This window comes from Ornithorhynchus anatinus, chromosome 20 (assembly GCF_004115215.2).
Source record: "Ornithorhynchus anatinus isolate Pmale09 chromosome 20, mOrnAna1.pri.v4, whole genome shotgun sequence".
Taxonomy (NCBI): Eukaryota; Metazoa; Chordata; class Mammalia; order Monotremata; family Ornithorhynchidae; genus Ornithorhynchus; species Ornithorhynchus anatinus.
Window position 1 is genome coordinate 4,008,650 of NC_041747.1, and position 19,918 is coordinate 4,028,567.

At 44.0% G+C, this 19,918-nt stretch overlaps 1 protein-coding gene across 4 annotated transcripts in view; it reads left to right on the top strand.

The window, feature by feature from the left end:
• Positions 1 to 19,918, top strand: part of PDS5B (PDS5 cohesin associated factor B) — a 102,453-nt gene that overhangs the window by 78,751 nt on the left and 3,784 nt on the right. The window contains exons 25-34 of one of the 4 annotated variants that reach the window (XM_039914922.1): positions 1,202 to 1,406; positions 3,522 to 3,636; positions 6,329 to 6,461; positions 6,797 to 6,916; positions 7,113 to 7,175; positions 8,847 to 8,992; positions 10,469 to 10,568; positions 16,393 to 16,847; positions 16,939 to 17,049; positions 19,450 to 19,591. In XM_039914922.1, the coding sequence (XP_039770856.1) occupies positions 1,202 to 1,406; positions 3,522 to 3,636; positions 6,329 to 6,461; positions 6,797 to 6,916; positions 7,113 to 7,175; positions 8,847 to 8,992; positions 10,469 to 10,568; positions 16,393 to 16,847; positions 16,939 to 17,049; positions 19,450 to 19,591 (1,590 nt within the window). Of the gene's footprint in view, positions 1 to 1,201; positions 1,407 to 3,521; positions 3,637 to 6,328; positions 6,462 to 6,796; positions 6,917 to 7,112; positions 7,176 to 8,846; positions 8,993 to 10,468; positions 10,569 to 16,392; positions 16,848 to 16,938; positions 17,054 to 19,449; positions 19,592 to 19,918 lie in introns of those variants that run through there. The other 3 variants (XM_039914923.1, XM_007668513.2, XM_039914924.1) reach the window with 3 other exon arrangements.

Consider the following 19,918-nt stretch of genomic DNA (forward strand, 5'->3'; position numbering starts at 1 on the left):
TTTTCAAGTATCACTATAAAGGGAAAATAGGTTTGACTTGATATTAAGTGTCAGTCATCCCTGTGTGGGTTTCTTCCTTTTAATCCAAGTAATTCCCTTAATCGGACTTCATTTCCACACCCCCTAATGTGGTGTGTCTGGAGCTGATTCCTTCCCGGCCCACTGGCGCAGATATGCTTCCAAGGGTCTGCCAAAGGTCCCTAGAGCTAGCCCCGGGGAGTGACCCACAGATAATTTCTATCCTTAGTACCCTTCTCTCCAGCAATTCTACTGTTAGATTCAAAGTGAAATTTGTTTTGGTGTTTCAAAATGCTATTTTTATTCAGTAGGTGAAATCATTACAGTTTGTAAAAGAGCTACTCTTCATCCCAGCTCAGGGAGTAAAGCTTTCTCAACATGCTGGTTGTGCTCCGATCAGCCAGTAATGATTTTAAATCGGTTCTTTCTAATCCTATCCCTTTGTAGCTAAAATAACTTCCTCTAAGAAGCTTCTCTGCACCTCAGTTTCCTCAACAGTGATGGGGGATTAAATACCTGTTCTCCTTCCAATTTAGACTGGGGCAAGGACTGTTTCCCACCTGATGAACTCGTGTCTACTCCGGTGTTTAGAACACTGTTTGACACACAGTGAGCGCTTAATAACCACCACAGTGATGGTAATGATATTTGCGAGGCCCAGAGAATAGAGTGTTAGAATTGGAACAAAGGAATCTTAGTTGCCCTAATTTGAAAGCTCGGTTTTGATGTCTGATAATGGGGATGATTACATGTGCTCTTTAGCCATTATCTAAGGGGACACGTGGTGAATATTAATGAATGTAAATGATTTAAGCTTCAAAGATAGTCCCGCTTTCATTCTGAGGACCGAGTGGTTTCTGGTTACAAAAGTGAGAAATAATAACTTCCCTGCTGTTCAAGGGGCCATCAGTTTGACTTGGAAATTTACAGGCAGGAACAGAGGCTCAACTAAAACTTGGATTTCTGTTGGAGCCTACTTGTCTGTCTTTACATCTTACGGGGTCTCCGAGGGATCACACAAAGCCCAGTAGATTCGATGAGATCCTCCCCGACCCATTGAGAAAGAACGTAATGGCCTTATTTGGTTGGTCCAGATCATTTCTCTGTAAGAGAATGGGTGAGTGATTATTTTCATGGCTGTTGAATCCTAGCTAAGTGCCCCCTAATTATTTTGTTTTCACAGGATGAGTGTTACCAAGTAAGGCAAGTGTTTGCTCAGAAACTCCATAAAGGCCTTTCCAGGTTACGGCTCCCACTGGAATACATGGCAATATGTGCGTTGTGTGCGAAAGACCCTGTCAAAGAAAGAAGAGCACATGCCAGACAGTGCCTGGTGAAAAATATAAATGTGCGACGGGAATATCTGAAACAGCACGCAGCAGTCAGTGGTAAGACTATGAACAACAGAAAGTCGACTTGTTAGAAATGAATAGATTTACGACTCAGGGATATCTGTTAAGTGACCTTTATTTAAGAAAAAATAAATGTGTATTTAACACTACATTTGGTGAGCAAAGAAGTCAGCTAAAAGACTGATGAGTTTTATACTGGGCTTTTATCCACCTGAGCAGAGTTGAACTGGTCAAGTAGGGAAATAGAGGACTGAGAACCATTATTGCTGGGGTGGTGGGGAAGAGTAACAAATTTTTTTTGAAGAGTCTTTGTTTTGCAATGAGTCAGTTTTACTAGTCTTAGTACAGGCAATTTATACTAAGACACTGTGGGGGCTTTTTTTTTTGCTATATCCATCACCTTGGCCCAGAATAAACTTTGGTTTGAAAACTGGTGAAAAATCTAGAATAAAAGGATTGTTTTGATCCTCAATAAAAGGAATTCAGAAAGACCAAGAGCAAAGAGAAAGTAGCATTGCTGCTGCTGGGATGATTATCAGCATCACTCTTGCAAAACAAGCTTAGCATCAAAGGTCACAAATTTGGGGTTTCCTTTTCCCCACTATATTTTGAATGTGGAAGATCAAGTTGACATTTGGAGGACTTTTGGACTTGGCCAATCATGTAAGACTAGAAATGTATCCAGTGTGCATGCGGCAGCTGTGAGCACTCCCCTCTCCCCCTTTTCATTTTTAGATTTCGAGCCTTCCAAGAGACAGGGACCATTTCTCATTCCCACTTGTGTATTCTTTCCCATTGTCCTCTGTCCAAAGTAAGGGCTTAATGAATATTACTAGTACAAACTTTGCATGTGAAAATGTGCAGACATATGGCATAAATGGGGAAGGGAGGGGGAAATAATTCCACTTGAGCCATATATAGCTTCTGACACATCTCTAGACCAGAGCTAAGATGGACTAAAATTGTACAGAATACCAGACTTCATACGTAGACCGTTAATGGCATTTCTGTGGAGGGGATTTGGCTGTAGGGTAGGGTGCATGTGCTGTGTATGGCGTCTACCCGCTTTTCACTCTGTTCCGTCCACTGCCCTTTGGGCAAAACTAGTTCCATAAATTCAGTGAGGCAGAGAAATAAGGAGGCTAGGAAGAAGGGAGAAGAGAAAAGAGAAAAACCACATCCCTCTTAAATACTCTTCCACCTCCGACCCACCGCAGGGACAACAAAGTATTTGTTGCTGATCCTGGAGTAGCAGACATTTCGTAGAGAACCCCAGAAAGAATTTAGCATGTGGAGAATAGATTGTGAGTTCATTGAGGACAGGGAAGATGTTCTTTTCCTGTCCTTCCCCAAACATCTCCTGTAGCGCCCAATATTGTTCAACAAAGAAGATGAACCATGAGCCACAGGAATATCTTTCTAACCCAAAGAATAAGAGTTGTGTTAGTCTTCAACGAAAGTAATTTCAAAATGATCTGGGTTCAACAAGGCTTCAAAATGTTCTGAAGAGCACCTCCGAGTTTGTTTATTAATGTATTTTTGGCTGTTCAAATATTTCATGTTAAATTTTTTAGGTGACATTTGTGAGTGAAATTTAACTAAGTCCAAATGTTTGAGAAATCATGATTGTGGCACTATATTTTTTATAAATTTCACACTTCTATGTTTTCAAACAATTCCATTCTTTTTGCTTTTTCCTACCATTTAAACTGTAGCTAAAATTGCCAAAGCAGGCCGGCAGTTTGAATTTTTGCCATGTAAAAGTCCAAGCAAGAATAAAGACAGAAAGCTCAAATACTCATTTTGCTTTTGACTCTGGTAGTGAGAGGTTTTGAATTGTCTGAGGTTGCTGTTGGGATGATAATGTAAAAAGTAAAACTGTTTTCATCTAAATCCTGAATTAGGACTTATTCTGGCAAACATCATGGTTTATGTAAAAGTGGTGTATTTTATATGGGCTGCTCACAGAGGGTGAGGGTGAGTGAGGAAAATGAAATTCAAGATGGGTGCATGCTTATGATTTTCCAATGTGTTCATCTGAACCGGCCTCCTACTTGCAGCTACTTTGATTCCCATGCAAAGCAAGGAATGTTAATTGGAAAATCATTTTTTCCCTAATCCAAAACTTCTGTTCTTTCTTTTGCTTTTCAGAAAAATTATTGTCACTTCTACCAGAATATGTTGTTCCTTATACCATCCACCTTCTTGCACATGACCCAGATTATGTCAAAGTCCAGGATATTGAACAACTTAAAGATGTTAAAGAGTAAGATTTTTTTTCTGCCTAGATTGTTCCAACATTCTCTTCAGGTTTTATGTCCCCAAAACTTAAGAGTTTCAATTTGCAACCACTCCATTATTTCTATTTGTCTTTCCCATTTGGAGGTAATGTCAGTGGCGATGTGATTCACACAATGTGTGGCTATGGCCAAAAAGTCAGTGTAGGACCGAGAGGCTATAATGCTGAAGTCCTTGCCTTCCAGAGGCTGGTGTTGTTCAATTGCATTATGTAGCATTCATTGTCCTAGGATCTTGGATTTGTAGCAGTTATTTTTATAAAGGTGTCTGAAGTGTTGATCAGATTATTGCATTCATTTCCCTCCTTTAGGGATGAGAACTTGGTCTGTGAATTGCCCAGGTTCAGGCAGCTAGACATTGGAGGAGGTTAGACTGACCTTTTTAGGTCTCCCGACTCCAGCCCTTTCACTTTTTCCACTAGATCACAACGGAAAGGATGGCTGACGGGGTAATCAACAAGCGGTGCAAATTATTAAATTTAGATTAGTGGCAAAACTTCAGGGCATTTGGACACTGTACATAAATCTTTATTCCCAGTCAATCAGTGATGTTTACTGACTGTTTACTGTGTGCAGAATACTGCACAAAGAGCTTGGGAGAGTAGAATAATAATAATAATGACATTTAATAATAATAATTATGGTATTTGTTAAGCGCTTACTATGTGCCAAGCCCTGTTAAGTGGTAGGGCAGATACAGGGTAATCAGGTTGTCCCACTTGGGACTCACAGTCTTAATCTCCATTTTACAGATGAGGTAACTGAGGAACAGAGAAGTTAAGTGGCTTGCCCAAGGTCACACAGCAGGTAAGTGGCAGAGCAGGGATCAGAACCCATGTCCTCTGACTCCCAAGCTTGTGCTCTTGCCACTAAGCCACATTGCTCTAATAAGTCTCACTCCTTCTATTTGTTAAGCACTTAGGTGTGTGTGCCAGGCACTATATTAAGCCCTGAGATCGAGAGAAACAAATCGCATCGGACACAGGCCTTGTCCCACATGGGGCTCACCATCTTAATCCCCATTTGACAGATGAAGTAACTGAGGCACAGAGAAGTGAAGTGACTTACTCAAGGTCACACAGCCATCAAGTGGCAAATCCCCTGCTCTATCCATTAGGCCATGCTGCTTCTCCAGTACATTTGGTCAGCACAGTCCTTGCTTTCAAGGATCTTATAGTATACCGGGAGAATTCCCAAGAGGTTAATTTCTTAAGAGTAACTTTTTACTCTTCGTTTGGAGGAGCGCACCGGTGCAATCTAGTGAAGCAGCAAGGGCTAGTGGAAAGAGCATAGGCCTAAGACCTGAGTTCTAATCCCAGCTCTGCCACTTGTCTGCTGTATTGTCTTGGGCAAGTCACTTAGCTTCTGTGGAGCTTTTACCTCATCTGTACAATGGGGATTAAGACTATGAGCCTCACGAGTGACATGAACTGTGTCCAACCTGATGATCTTGTATCTGCCTCAGCCTGGCACATAATAAGCACTTAATAAATGCCATTTAAAATAAAATCTACCAGATGTTGCAAAAAACTTATATTTAGCAGTTTTTTGTGACTTTTTCATTAGATGTTTATATTTGCAAGAATTCTCTTTAGATTACTCCCAGGGACAGATAAGTGAAGAAGAAATGAGTGCTTTAGTGAACATCAATCAGTGGTATTTACTGAGCACTTACTGGGAGCTGAGCACTGTACTAAGCACTTAGGAGAATACAACAGAGTGATGGACTCGTTCCTGTCCACAACGAGTTTACGGACTAGAGGGAGAGACAGACAGTAATATAAATAAATAATGTCTATTATATAACTTATAACTATGTACATAAGTGCTGTGGGACTGAGGGTGAGGTGAATATCAAATGCCCAAAGGTCACAGACCTTCTCTGTGGTGGTGATTTTGAAAATGATTTTTATGTTTCTTAACTTCAAAACTTGTTGCTAAAATATTTGAAAATAATAAATTTGGTAATTAGAACAGTTGATTAGAATTTGGAGACAGTGTGGCTTAGTGGAAAGAGCTTGTGACTGGTAATCAGGAGACTTGGGTTCTAGTTCCAGCTCTGTCACTGGCCTCCTGTGTGTCTTTGGGCAAATGGCTAACTTCTCTCTGGTCCAGTTTCCCCATCTACAAAATGGGGAAGATAATCCTCTCCCTCAGTAGACAGTGAGCCCCTGTGGGACAGAGACTGTTTCCAACCTCATTAACTTGTATCCATCCTAACTCTTAGCACAGTACATGCCTTTATTTTTTGTTATTTAATCATCAAAAGACATATGAATTTATAACAGTGCTCAAGTCCTCCCTGCTGTTAATGAAGGAGGGACGCAAAGATCAGGCCTGGTCCTTGATCCTTCATCCATCTTGCCGGCACTATGATACCCACTCAAAGCATCCTGCTTACGTAGACATTTAGGCACAGAGGCAGAGAAAGATCGCAGCTTGGGTCATGCACACATACCCAGGTTTAGGTCCAGAAAGCCAATTCATGTCTCAGTTGAAGTTGGAATCAGAAGATCCACCCCTGCTTCAAGTTTGTGGGAGTGCTATGTGTTAAGATTTCTTCAATTTTTATTTTTTTTTAAAGATGCTGCATTTTAAAACTTTTGGCGAATTGCTGAACTCCACATTTATCTAATGGAAGAACGATTTTTTTTTCCATAGATGCCTTTGGTTCATCCTGGAAATCTTAATGGCTAAAAATGAAAATAACAGTCATGCCTTTATTAGAAAGATGGTGGAAAACATTAAACAAACGAAAGATGCTCAAGGACCAGATGATGCTAAGATGAATGAAGTATGTGACTGTTAAAGTTTACTCTGCCCAGACTGTTAGTTTTAGGGATGGACTAAGGACATCCCCTCTCCCCCCTCAACCCCCCAGAAAGAAACCCAAAACCAGTAAGACTGTATGCTTCATTTTTTTCCATAGTCCTATATGCATGGTAATTAGTATTCTTACCAGATTTTTCTTTGAGTGGATGGTTTTCGTCATTTGTCATGTGCTAATTCTAATGCCTTTGAGTAGAATAAAACACAACGGGAAAAAATAATTTCAAGTCAGGAAATCATGTTTTTCTTCAACGCCAAGTTTAGGTTTCTAACTTGTATATTTGTTGTGCAACATTGCAGAAACTGTACACCGTGTGTGATGTAGCAATGAACATCATTATGTCTAAGAGTACGACATATAGTTTGGAATCCCCCAAAGATCCAGTGCTTCCTGCTCGGTTCTTTACCCAGCCTGACAAGGTTTGCGTTTTTGGACTTCTAACTTCCCGCAGTTTAGATATCAGAATTATGTGTTGGTTTCCTAAGAGTTTATAAGGGGGATTAATTTTTAGGTTTAATAATAATACTTCGAAACAGAGGAAATGGTGTCTGAATAACCCGTTGGCTGTATCATTTTGTAAAAGTTTTCACTGACTTGTTTTTTCCTTGGCATTAGAACTTCAGTAACACCAAAAATTATCTGCCTCCAGAAATGAAGTCCTTTTTTACTCCCGGAAAGGTAAGATTTTGCTGTTTAGTTCTTTTGAATAATGGGCCTCTAATTTCATTAAATTTTATAAAATAGAAATTCTCAATTTTTGACTCTAAGACATAATTGAGAGATGTATTTGCTCCCTATGCTATGTCCAATGAAGTGAGAAGGTGATATTCCAAAATTGGGTATAAAATTGGTTATATTACTGTCTTGATTATTCAGTGTTGATTATTCAAGTGTGTGGAATATTCGTTCTCATTACTTTTCTACCTTGTGCATCTAGCTATCACCCTTTTGCTTAGCTCAGTGCTTAAGACCCTCCACCTGAACAGAAGTAAGAGGAGTAACTCAAATCATTAAGGCATCTTTTACAAGAATGTATTGATGGGGTAGAAAGCTGGAGATTTTAAATAAAAAAGGACTTTGGATCATCTCTGATTCTTTTAGGAGGACAGAGCTTAAATTTTTTACAAGGATTTTTAGAAATTCTTCAGGAATTTTTTAACTGTCAGATTGTGTGCGGAAACAAAAACTGGTAATTCTTGAGTAGGTTCTTCGAGCACCATCAGCTGATAAAAAGGAAGCCCAGGAGCACTGCCTCTGAGGGCACTCATCAGGTTCTGGGACTCAGCAGAAGAGTGAGGGCACAGAGACCTTCCATTCCTGGTCACTGTCTGGTGGGTGATCTGGGGAATGCATCATCAGAGAGGTGACATTTCCAGTTCAGGAGAGTTATTGTTAGAACTAGAGGGAAATCACCAGTTTGCTCAGTAGTAGGAGAGGGGAATAGAAGCAGAATTCCCCATTATTGTGTGGGAATACTTTTCATTCTCTCTGCTATTGTTTTGAAGGGCCTTGTAAGGATCAGGGATCCAAGACCCTCAATACCTAATCCTTGTGGGTCCAGGCTCCTCTCAGGCAGCTCTGGCCCATTGCAGGGCTGACCACAGCATGACTGGTACAACCCTAAGCTGGACAACAGCCAGTCCAATTGGAAAGTGGCCTCTAACCTACTTGGGCTAAGGGTCTGCTGGCATGTTCAAAATGGCCCTGATATATTTTTATATATGGCCCTGTCTTAACAATGGTGCGGTGGTCTGTTGCCCGGTACTGGCCCGAGCCTCTCGGATCAGGTTTGGCTTTGGGCCGGCCCATCTCAGCCAGGAGGACTCTGGTTCAACTGGCCAAGCTCAGCTTTCGAAGTGTTATCTTGCAGTAGAGCAGAACATTATTTATTTTTAACAGCTACAATTGTTCAAGGAGTTTTACAGCAAACATCCCAACAGGGAAGGGAACTGTATGACTCCTCTCTTTTGAAATAGTCCTCAAATAACAATGTGTAGAATAAAGTTCTTTCAGGTCATTCTAGAACTGGAGTACATCTGTTCTCATTTTGGAGTTTGGCCATCATTAGTAAAACCTTTTGGCTTTACTTTCAAGACTTCTTTTTTTTTTTTAATGGCAATGATAATTCTACTTCCTCACTCTCCATATGGCTTTTAATCTGCCATGTCTAAGATTTGGCTTGTAGTCTAATAAAAAAAATATCAGTGCTTACCAGGCGGGGACAAATTTTATAAATACGCAAGCATGTGTTTTGACCTTAGTTCGCTCTCAGAGTTCCTTATAGTTTTTTTAGCCTGCTTATGTTTTTAATTGAGCAAAAAATTAATGGTCATGTATTTCTGATTTCAGCCCAAAACAGCCAATGTTCTGGGAGCTGTTAATAAGCCTCTTTCATCAGCAGGCAAGCAGTCTCAATCCAAATCTTCACGGATGGAAACTGTAAGCAACGCCAGCAGTAGTTCAAATCCAAGTTCTCCAGGAAGAATCAAAGGGAGGTAAGTGGAAGGCCACATAGGTCTTGACATTTTTTAGTTTTCTAACGAAGCTTCAAAGGTTGGGCTCCCCGACGGCTTCTTCTAATGCTAGGGAAAAGTCTCCCTTCTAACACAGTTGAGTAAAAATAAGTCACACAACACACTAGAATTCATCATGCTTCACGTTTTTAAAAAATATATTTGGCCTTCCCCTCTAATGTTTGCAGACAAAGTTACCGAGTTCAGAAGAAACCCATGTTGCACCCACTCTGAGAGAGGGTAGAAACTGAACCTCCTTGTTAATGTCAGATAATTGAGCTTTATCGTCCTGGGTCGGTAGCTCATTAATCATTCACTCTTCTGCAACTACTCTTTTCACTTTTCTTTGAAGACTCTGTCACCACAAACCTGAGCTTTTGAAAAAATGAATGTAACGGCTAGGAGCATAAAGTTGCACCAAAGTAAACTCCCCGAGGTTTTGACCGGTGTTTGATGCTTGGGAATGCGCCATCCTGGCACTGCCCAAGAGGGATCACATTGGCATATTTTCCTTGGCCTCAGATGTTACCGACCTGGTCTCGGGCCCAATCCTAAAGCAGCTAGAGAAGCATTGCCAAGAGGACACCTTACTCGTCCAATATCCAAATCCTTGTCCTTCTTCAGCACCCGGAACCTCACTGACTGTTACAATAGCCGAAGGCAGGGTAGGCGGTGTTTTTGGCAACCATGCCAGGCACGCAACCTGGTGGCTCACAAAGAGCCTGGTGGGCCAAGTCCTCTGTCTTTCATGGAAGGGGAAAGGGAATTGAAATTGTGGCCAAGAGCCACATCCTCCTACCATGGCAGCTCCCACCTGGCTCCAACCTAGCTTCAGGCACAGCCAGCCAACTCCAGCGTGCCCCAGTTCTGAGAGCAGCAGCTTGCAAGTTCTGTGGTCTGGCCCGGCGGGCCACGGCAGGCTTAGAGTCTGGTAGTCACAGATCGAATGGCAGCCCTGATCCAGCTAAGGGTCTGGGTTTTGCCTATTTGTACTAGAGCTTGTGGGTGCTACCAAAACGGCCCCTTGACTCCCTGCAGCTCCACGAGTCTCTGAGGTGGGCCTGAGCCAAAATCAAAGCCCTTTGCCCTCTCTGCAGCCCACCCACTCTCGGGAGCCGCTCGTGTGGTTGGGGAATTGAGGCCAGAGAGGCAGCCCGGCCCCTTCCCCGCCCCAAGTTGACATTGACTGGGGCGTGTACTGTACTCCCATTTTCCCTCCCACATTCCATAAATAAATCCGTTGTGACTGTATTAATATTACAAGAATAGCCTTAGGGAATAAAGTCTAGAAAATGAACTACAATTTTACCCGCCAGCCCTTCGAGTCGGTCTCTGTTCGAAGGGGGCTGCTCTGCCGAGTGATTAATTCGGTGGCAAGGGGGAGAGAGCTCTTGGGTTAAGGGTTCTGAAGTTATTGCGTCACAAGTGGTAAATAATGCTAAATGTTTGTTTTGACAGGCTTGACAGCAGTGAAATGGATCACAGTGAAAATGAAGATTTCACAATGTCTTCACCTTTGCCAGGAAAGAAAAGTGATAAGCGAGATGACTCAGACGTTGTAAGGATGACCTTTTTGGTGGCATTGCATGCTTTTGTGTCTTAAAGTCTAACTGAAATTACTGTTTACATGTCATGATGTTGGAACCCGTGAGTGATTGCTTTTGTAATAACCTAACTTTGTCATTGGGTACTTTTCTGTAGAATGTAAGCGGCATTTGCTTTGTAGCTTCCACAGACGATACCCTCAGCTTGCCTTGAGGATAATTTCCCTGGCAGAGTTTTGATCAGAAAGGTGATGATCTAAAAATGATTAGTGGATGGATGCCTTCTGATTTTAACCAGGTGTTGACCTGCAGCAGAGTCAGCAGGAAAACGTCATATCTCCGCATGCTTTTTGGGAAGGGGCTCAGAGAGTCCCTGCAGGGGACCGCCCCCCACCCCTCTCCAGAAGAGAGCTAAGATCGCAGGTTGGCAGAGCCCCCCGAGGGTTCCCCTCTTTGCGGAGGCGAGGAAGGCAGATCGGAGTAGCGAAGGGTGGCCACCTCAGCTTTACAGTTCTCTGACAAATCCCATTCCCAACTGGGATAGACACAGCAGACAGACCCAGAAGTCCTCCTGCCAACCTAGAAGCAGGGAAGCGTCATGGTGAAGTAGATAGAGCACAGTCCCGGGAGTCAGGAGGTCCTGGGTTCTTATTTCAGCTCTACCACTTGTCTGCTTTGTGACCTTGTGAAGTGGTCACTTCACTTCTCTGTGCTTCAGTTCCCTCATCTTTAAAATGGGGATTGCGAGCCCCATGTGGGACAGACTGTGACCAACCCAATTTGCTCATATCCACCCCAGCATTTAGTACAGTGCCTGGCACATAGTAAGCACTTAAATGCTATTATACTTATTATTTAGAAGGGGCATCAGTGTCCCCAGGGTAGACCTGGCAGGCCACCTTCTGGCATAATCCCGGACATGAACCTTTGAGAGTCATTTTAATTTTGGAGTTTTCTTTTGAGATTCTTAAGAGAAGGGTGACTGAGGGATTCACCAGAGGGTGGGGGGAAAAAAAAAGTCATCTTTGAAAAATGAAAGCTCGTTCCTCTGTGGAGACTGACAGGTCAGGTACCAAATGAAAAGTAGGGGGGCTAAAATGGAGTTTTAAGAAACCACTTGGTGGGCAATTCCCAAACTAGTGACAGGTTCTTTCAGCATTCCAGAAGCAGGGAAGCACGGATCTAGAGATTTGGCGGGGCCATTTGTTGATTGTAGGAGGTAGGTGCCCTAGAGACTCGAAAGGCTCTTTAGCTTAGGAATTCTTTAGCTTAGTTGTTATTCTTGGGAGATGTCGGGAAGGTTCTCACACCCAAATCATTTTTTATAGCAGGCAGGTCAGGGAGTAACCACACAGGATGTTGTAGGCCATTGCAAAGATGCTATTGATAGAAAAGCAGCATGTAGGCCTGGGAGTCAGAGGACCTGGGTTCTAATCCCAGCTCTGCCACGTGCCTGCTTCGTGATCGTGCAAGTCACTGAACTTCTCTGTGCTTCAGTTTCCTCACTTGTAAAATGGGGATTCGATTCCTGTCTCTCTCCTACTTAGACTCTAAGCCCAATTTAGGACAGGGATTGTGTCCAAATATGACTTTCTCATCTCTACCCCAGCGTGTAATGCAGTAAGCACGTAAAAGATATCCCAAATATTATTATGATTATTTTTCATTATTATTGATGAGACGGCCGTAAAGCTCCAATCGAGCATTCTTAAGAAACTGATGGGAGAAGTAGCTGAACTGGCACGAGTATATACATTCGAGCGTTACAAGTGGCCAGTGAACCTGGCAGATTGCCAGCGGAACTTCCCTCCTCGGAGGCAGTCCTGGAAATTGTAGCCCAAGTTTAGGATTCAGTGAACACCTGGAAAAGCACAAGCTTCTGGGGAAAAGACCACATTACCTTGGCACTGATCTGAACTTCTCAGTGGAGCAAATCAGCATGTGAATGGAGGAAAGCCAGTGGACAAGAATGTGTTTTCCAAAGGCCTCTGACAAACTTTCATAGTGTTTATAGTGGGTGGGGGTGAGAGAGGTATGGCTATTCACTGCACTTCCAGAAGGAGAAGGGCACATAGCCCCCAAGGAAAGGGAGGTGTTCATAAGTGATCTGGAAGTGGGAGTCACCGCGAAATCCTCAAGTTGCAGATGGCCCCAAGCTCTTCTGCTTGGTGAAATGCCTTGTGGAGGGAGTGTACTGAAAAATAGCAGCTTGCTTGCACATGCTCACAATTAATGCATCCAGGAAAAAAATCCACATTTCAATTACAAAATGATGAATTCCAAGCTGCCGTCCCGGCTATGGAAAGAAGTCTCTCAATTAGTGTCAACTTTCCTCACGTCATTGGTCCGATATAAGGCAGAAGCCAAAATCGCCTCCAGAAAACTTGGTTCCGACCATTTATGAAATCATGGAAAATCGGTACTTAGAATTCCATAGGTATTTCATGTTACCTCCCCTGTTACAGGATGCGGTAGAGCTGGAGAGTGAACAGAATAGGGCAACTGCAGTGATCGGGAATGAAGCCATTTCCGCATAGGGAGAGTTGAAAAATACTAAGGCCCTTCAGTCCTGAGAGAGAAAGGCTTAAAGGGTGTGTAATTTAAGTGTACAAAATCATGAAGGATGTGAACAAGGCAAAGAGAATTATTGTTCACCAAATCTCACATTATTAATCTAGGGATTTTTTTAATGGTATTTATTCATGCTTACTCTTTCAGGCGCTGTACTCAGCACTGCGGTAGAAACAGCCCACATGCTGCTCAGTCTAAATAGGAGGGAGAACAAGTTTTGAAGCCCCATTTTACAGTTGAGGAAAATGAGGCACAGAGAAATTAAGTGACTTGCCCAAGGGCACATGCCAAGAAAGTGGCAGAGGCGCAGTTAGAACCCAGGTCCTCTGACTCCCAGATCCAGGCTCTTACCACTAGGCCACACTGCTTTCTGTTGTGATTGTTCAGTACTTTACTATTTGTTAAGCCTTAGGTTAATTAGGTCAGGCACTGTTCCTGTCCCTGGTGAGACTCTAAGTCCAAGGAAGGGAGAAAAGACCTGCTGTCTCCATTTTACAGATGAGGAAACCAGTGAAGGTCAGAGAGGTTAAGTGTCTTGTCCTAGGTCACACAGCAGTCCAGGATCAGAGCTGGAATAAGAACCCGGGCTTTCCGGCCCCCAGTCCCGGACTCTTCACTTGGCTGCGCTATCTCCGAAATGAATTGTGATTCTGTGAGTTTCTAATTCACATTTGACCTTAGGTTTCTGTGGCAGTCTAAATCACCTGTCTGAATTTAGGACCTGTTAACTTGTAATGTTCGCTTTCTTGAATACCTCGGCAGTATTTACACTTTTTTGCCCCTCTACTTCTAGTGCTATTTTGTACCCCACCTCCAAAAAGACCATTAGAATTAAATCCATCTAAATTGAACCTTAGGAATTTTCACAAGAGGCCTGTTGTAAGTTAACACATCTCCCTGGACCATATTGCCTGAGGATAATAATAATTATTATTATAGTATTGGTAAAGCTCTTACTATGTGAAGCACCATACTAAGCGCTGGGGTAGTTCAGAGAAGCAGCGTGGCTCAGTAGAAAGAGCCTGGGCTTGGGAGTCAGAGGTCTTGGGTTCGAATCCTGGCTCTGCCACTTGGCAGCTGTGTGACTGTGGGCAAGTCACTTCACTTCTTGGTGCCTCAGTTCCCTCATCTGTAAAATGGGGATGAAGACTGTGAGCCTCACGTGGGACAGCCTGATTACCCTATATCTACCCCAGTGCTTAGAACAGTGCTCTGCACATAGTAAGCCCTTAACAAATATCAGCATTATTATACACGATAATCAGGTCGAACACAGTGCCTGTCCCACATGGGGCTCACAGTCATAGGGGCGTGGGGGAGGGGGAATAGGTATTAAATCCCCATTTTACAGATGAAATTGAAGCACAGAGGAAGGGAAGTGATTTGCCCAAGGTCTCACAGCGGGCAAGTGACAGACCTGGGATGAGAACCCAGATCCCCTGACTCCCAAACCCATGCTCTTTCCAATCCATGAATCAATCATATTTATTGAGTGCTCACTGTTTGCAGAGCCCTGTACTAAGTGCTAGAGAGAGAACTATCTGAGTTGGTAGTCACATTCCTTGCCCACAACAAGCTTACAGTCTAGAGGGGGAGACAGATATTACCATAAATAAATGAATTAATCTACGTAGTTGAACCTACGTGCTCTGGGGTTGAGGGAGGGGTGATTAAGGGTGGAAATCCTAGTGCAGAGGTGACAAAGAAGGGAGCGGGAGAAGAGGAAATGAGGGCTTAGATGGAGAAGGCCTCTTGGAGGAGACAAGCTCTCAATAAGGCTTTAGTGCCCGGCAATAGGCCACGAGGTCATGCTGCTTCTGTGATAAGAATGTTAAGAGAAGTAGTTAACCTCCTATTTGTGAAGCATAAGCATTATTCTTTTTATATTCATTTCTGCTAAGCAGTCCACCCACTTTTAGAGTTGTCTTCATGATTCACATTCGTCCCCATGGGCAGTTGGTGCTTCCCACCCTTGGACCAGACGGACCTATTCCGAAAAGAGCACCAGCCTGAAACTCAAAGAAGCTGGGTTCTAGCCCCGGCTTTGCCATCGGCCCACTGGCTGACCTTGAGCAAGTCTCTTAGCTGCCCCTGGGCCTGTCTCCTCACCCAAAAAATAGGGGTGAGAACGCCTGCCTCTCCCTATTGTATTTGGGAGTTGTGAGAAGACGGTGAGAAAAAGTAAACACCTCTGGAACAGTAAAAACTCCATATAAGATTTTTCTGGGCATTTCTAGGTGGAGAGGAAGAGGTCCCAGATAACACAGAACCTAAACTTCAGAAGATAAGCAGTTTTCCCAATTGCGATGTTCCCAGGTGGAAAGGCATTATTAGATACCTCCCTTCCTTCCACCCACCCTTCCCAAAACAATCTGGAATTTGTTTACATTCTCCTCCCAGGAGCAGAGGTGACCTTTTTTAAAGTGCTCATTTTGGAAGTTGAAAAATCTGTTCAGCTAAATGTTTATTTGTACAAAATTCTTAAAGGAGCACAATTCCTCACCCAGATTCTTAGGCATATCCTGTGTTTCCATCTGCTGGCCAGGTCCCTAAATTCTCCTGATTGCTCTGTGGGTGTTCAGAGTACAGTATTATGATTAATCTGAACCGAGGGGGGAAAAGAAGTTTCCTTCTCTTAGGTGAGTTGGGAGTGATATTCTGATTCTGTTTTTGTTTATACCCTGTGGCTTGATTTCTTTCATCCTATTTATGAAGTATTTCGTTTGGCCTCGTTGACTTTTACTCTAATTATTTTAATTGGCAGAAATACCAAAGCCATCGCAGATTGTTGAATTACGTTAATTGTGAAATAAAACAAACGCATCAGTCGGCATTTATTGAACAGCCCTGTGTTCCGAGCCCTGCTCCGGGCGGTGTTGTAGAATACTAAGACTCAAGTTCGTATCCTCATATTTCCTGCTTAAATGAGATCTAGATACTGGGTACAAAATCTATCAATCGGAGATATAGAAACATAAGCAGAAAATGCCACGTGTCGTGATATAAATGTTGTTTTAGGATATATCCATCATTAGGCCAGCAACTCAGAACTGGAAAAAATTGGGTAATTTCCCGATAGGACATGCACAGATGTGTAAAATTTATATTCAGTAAATGCAAGATCGAGTCTGTAGTATCTTTTAAATATTCTATTTTCGTTTCATTTTGGCTCTAGTCATATTAACAAGAACCGTTGTTTGCTGTACAGATTTTCCTACACGTGAACATAAATAGTCATTAAGACTGCCATCCAAATTTGTTTTCCAGTCTGAGTTAGAGAAGCCCAGAAGCCGGAAGAAAGCGTCCACCACCGACTCAGAAGAGAAACTGGGTATGGACGACTTGACGAAGCTGGTACAGGAACAGAAGCCCAAAGGGGTGCAGCGGGGGAGGAAGAGGGGTGCCACCGTGTCAGAGTCCGACGAGTCCCAGTGGCCGGAAGAAAAAAGGCTCAAAGAAGATCTGCTGGAGAACGAGGACGAACAGAACAGTCCACCAAAGAAGGGTCGAAGAGGCCGACCGCCGAAAGCCGTCGGTGGGGTCCCCCCTAAAGAAGAGCCGGCGGTGAAAGCGTCGAAGAGGGGCAGTCGAAAAAGATCCGGACCCCCCGCCGCAGCGGCAGGAGCAACAGAGGAGGAGGATGAAGAAGAAAGGCAAAGCGAAAATGTGGAACAGAAGCCAAAAGGCAGGCAGTACCGGACACCAAGAAGAACACAACAAAGGCAAGTATCCTTTACCGTTAATTGCCCAGTGTTTTAGAAAGATTGCCTTCATCAAAATTTGATGCCATCCCAATTTGGGTCTTCTCCCCAGCAGAACAGAATCATCCGAATCCAGTGCAGTTGAATCCGCACAGTCCACGCCACAGAAAAGACGTGGCAGACCACCGAAACCCCCACCACCCTCACAACAAAAAAAAAATGTGTAAGTCGTGAATGTCGCACTGCGTGAAATCGTGTAAACCCTCTCAACGGTATATCCGATACTTCCTCGATCCCACACGGGCTAGATCGGTGCCATTATCCTATCTGAAATAAAGTGTGGACGTGGCCTTTAATGAATGGGTAATTGATATTCTCAGTTGGAGAAGCAGCGTGACCTGATGGAGAGAGCTCGGGGGTGGATGTCAGAGGATGTGGGTTCTAATCCCAGTTCTGCCACCTGCCTGCTGTGCGACCTTAGGCGAGTCACTTAATTTAACACTGTGCCTCAGCTTCCTCAGCTCTAAAAAAAAAAAAGTGCGGCGGGGGCGTTGGGGGGTTAAGACTGTGAGCCCCATGTGAAATAGGGACTGTGTCCTACCGGATTACCTTGTACCTATCCCAGCGCTTGACACACAGTAAATGCTTAACAAATACCATAATTATTATTATTACTTGGACTGCGAGCTCCGTGTGCGACAGCGACTGTCCAACCTGATCATAATAATAATTATTATTATTATTATTACTTGGACCGTGAGCCCCATATGAGACAGCAACTGAGTCCAACCTGATCATCTAGATCCTACTCCAGTGTGTACCTAGTACGGTGCTTGGCACATAGTAAACGCTTAACGGAGACCACAATTATCATTGTTAGTGGTGGTGGAGTTTTTACTATGAATAGCTAGATTACCCATGTGAGGCCTCTGGCAAGGCTACCCTGGACTTTTTCAATGCACATAGGCTTTTAGTGGAATTCGTCACGGAGCTGATGAGGCTCAAGGGATTAGTGGGAAGCAAAGGGAGCAGGAAGACAGACAGGTGGCCTTTTAATCATCTGTTCCATTCCCAGTTCTGTCATCTCGAAAACGCAACAGTGTTCTATTTATAGGGTACCATAGTAAAACTGTTAAATCGTCTTATCCCGGGCTTTCTCACCTGACTGAGCATGTTTCTACTTCCTCAGATTCTAAATATATAAATCCAAAAGTGTTTTCACGTTCCTGACTCAGCTTTTAAATGGTATTTTTCGCGTGGATTCGAATACCGGTTTTTGCCGGGGATGTCTGCTGCCGCAGAGGCGTAGCAATGGGAGCTATTCTTTTACTGTGTCTCTTCTTATTCCGAAGCTTTTTTTTTTCTCATTTGAAACCTGCAGTTTGGAAGAGGAAAAGAATTGATGAGTAACTTCAGATCGATCATTCAGACATATTAAGCACTTATTGTGGATAGACCCCTGTACTGAGCGGCTTTGGGAGAGTGCATTGTACCAGAGTTGGAATTTATAGGAGTTGAATTATTGCAAGATTAAATCAATACCACCTATCAGACTCTCAGGGTCCCATTAGTACTATTGTTCTGCTGCTGTTTAATATAATGCTCTGCACAGTGTAAGTGCTCAATAAATACTATTGATGGCCTCCCCAAAATTACTCCTCCTTGAAGAATTTAAGCTAGTGTAACCCTGTGGGCAGACCCTTTTGCCCCAAAGCCCAGATCTAGTGCCCGCTTCAGTTAAGGGGGCCTCTTATCCTCAAGGACCCTGCGGGGAGGAGTGGAGTTGGCAGGCTTTTGGTCGTCGTTTCAGCAACCGGGCGTGATGGAGAGATGTTTTTAAAACCCGAGGCCTGAATGAAGGGATGTCAGCGACCGTATTGCCTGCGGAAGCACGGCAAGGCCCTCGGTTGTTGCTTATAAACGCTAAACCCCTTGCGAACGGGGATCGCGCCTACCAACTCCGTTATATCGCACCCTCTCAAGCTCTTAGTACAGCACTCTGCACACCGTAAGCACTCCGCAGACACCATGGATTGTCCGAAATTGCTTCCCGACAGGACTCTCTGGCCAGTGAGCATCCAGTTCCTGGAGGGCTGGGGAGTCAGCCGCAGAGCTCTTTCCTTAGCCCGGCTCTCCTAGCTATGTCCTCTGGGGCTGCCTCTCCTGTTGCCGTCGTGCTTGCAGAGCAGCACGGTCGCCCACCATCCTGCAAGGAGGCCCTTTAGCTATTTGGTAACGAGTGGGGGGCGTGGAGGGACAAACCACACGTCAAATCCACGTCATTCGTTTAATGCTCGGATACCGTAAAACGGTAGTGCCAGTCGACCCCGCTCCGGCCGATTCCAGTTTCACACCCACCCCTCGCACTTAGTGTAGATCTTAGGAACCGGATTATTTGAGCACTAACTCACACACTTACTCCCTCTTCGTCCCATTTCCTCCCAATCCGTAAGTTATTCTAATGTCGGTGTCCCCCTCTATGCCGTTACCTCCTGGAGGGCAGGGAACGGGTCTACCGACTCTGTCGTATCGTACTCTCCCGTGCCTTCAGGACGGTGCTTCGCACAGAGTAAGCACTCGGTAAATACACTGATTGATTTATCTCGTGTGTGTTTGATTTAAGGCGGGCCGGGCGTTCCAAACAAACGGCAAGTAAAGAAAATGAGTCCAGTGAAGAGATGGACGTGTTCCAGGGCAGCTCTCCCATCCACGATGACATTCCCCAGGAAGAAGCAATGGAGGAAGAAGAGGTTTCTCCAATCAATGTAGGTGTTGAAGTACCTCCTGGAGGACTGCGATAAAGGGATTTAAGCAATTTGGCCGGAAGCTATGGAGGCAGAGCGGGCCTGGTGGAGAGAAACCCGGGGTTGGGATTCAGAGGTCCTGGGTTCTCATCCCAGCTCTGCCACTTGTCTGCTTGTATGACCTTGGGCAAATCACGTAATTGCTCTGTGCCTCAGTTTCCTCATCTGGAAACTGGAGATTTAGTATCTGTTTTCCCTCCCACTTCGACTGTGAGGGAGGAGGGCCCGTGTCCAATCTGGTGAACTTGTCTCTACCCCAGAGCTTAGAACAGTGCTTGACGATAGCGC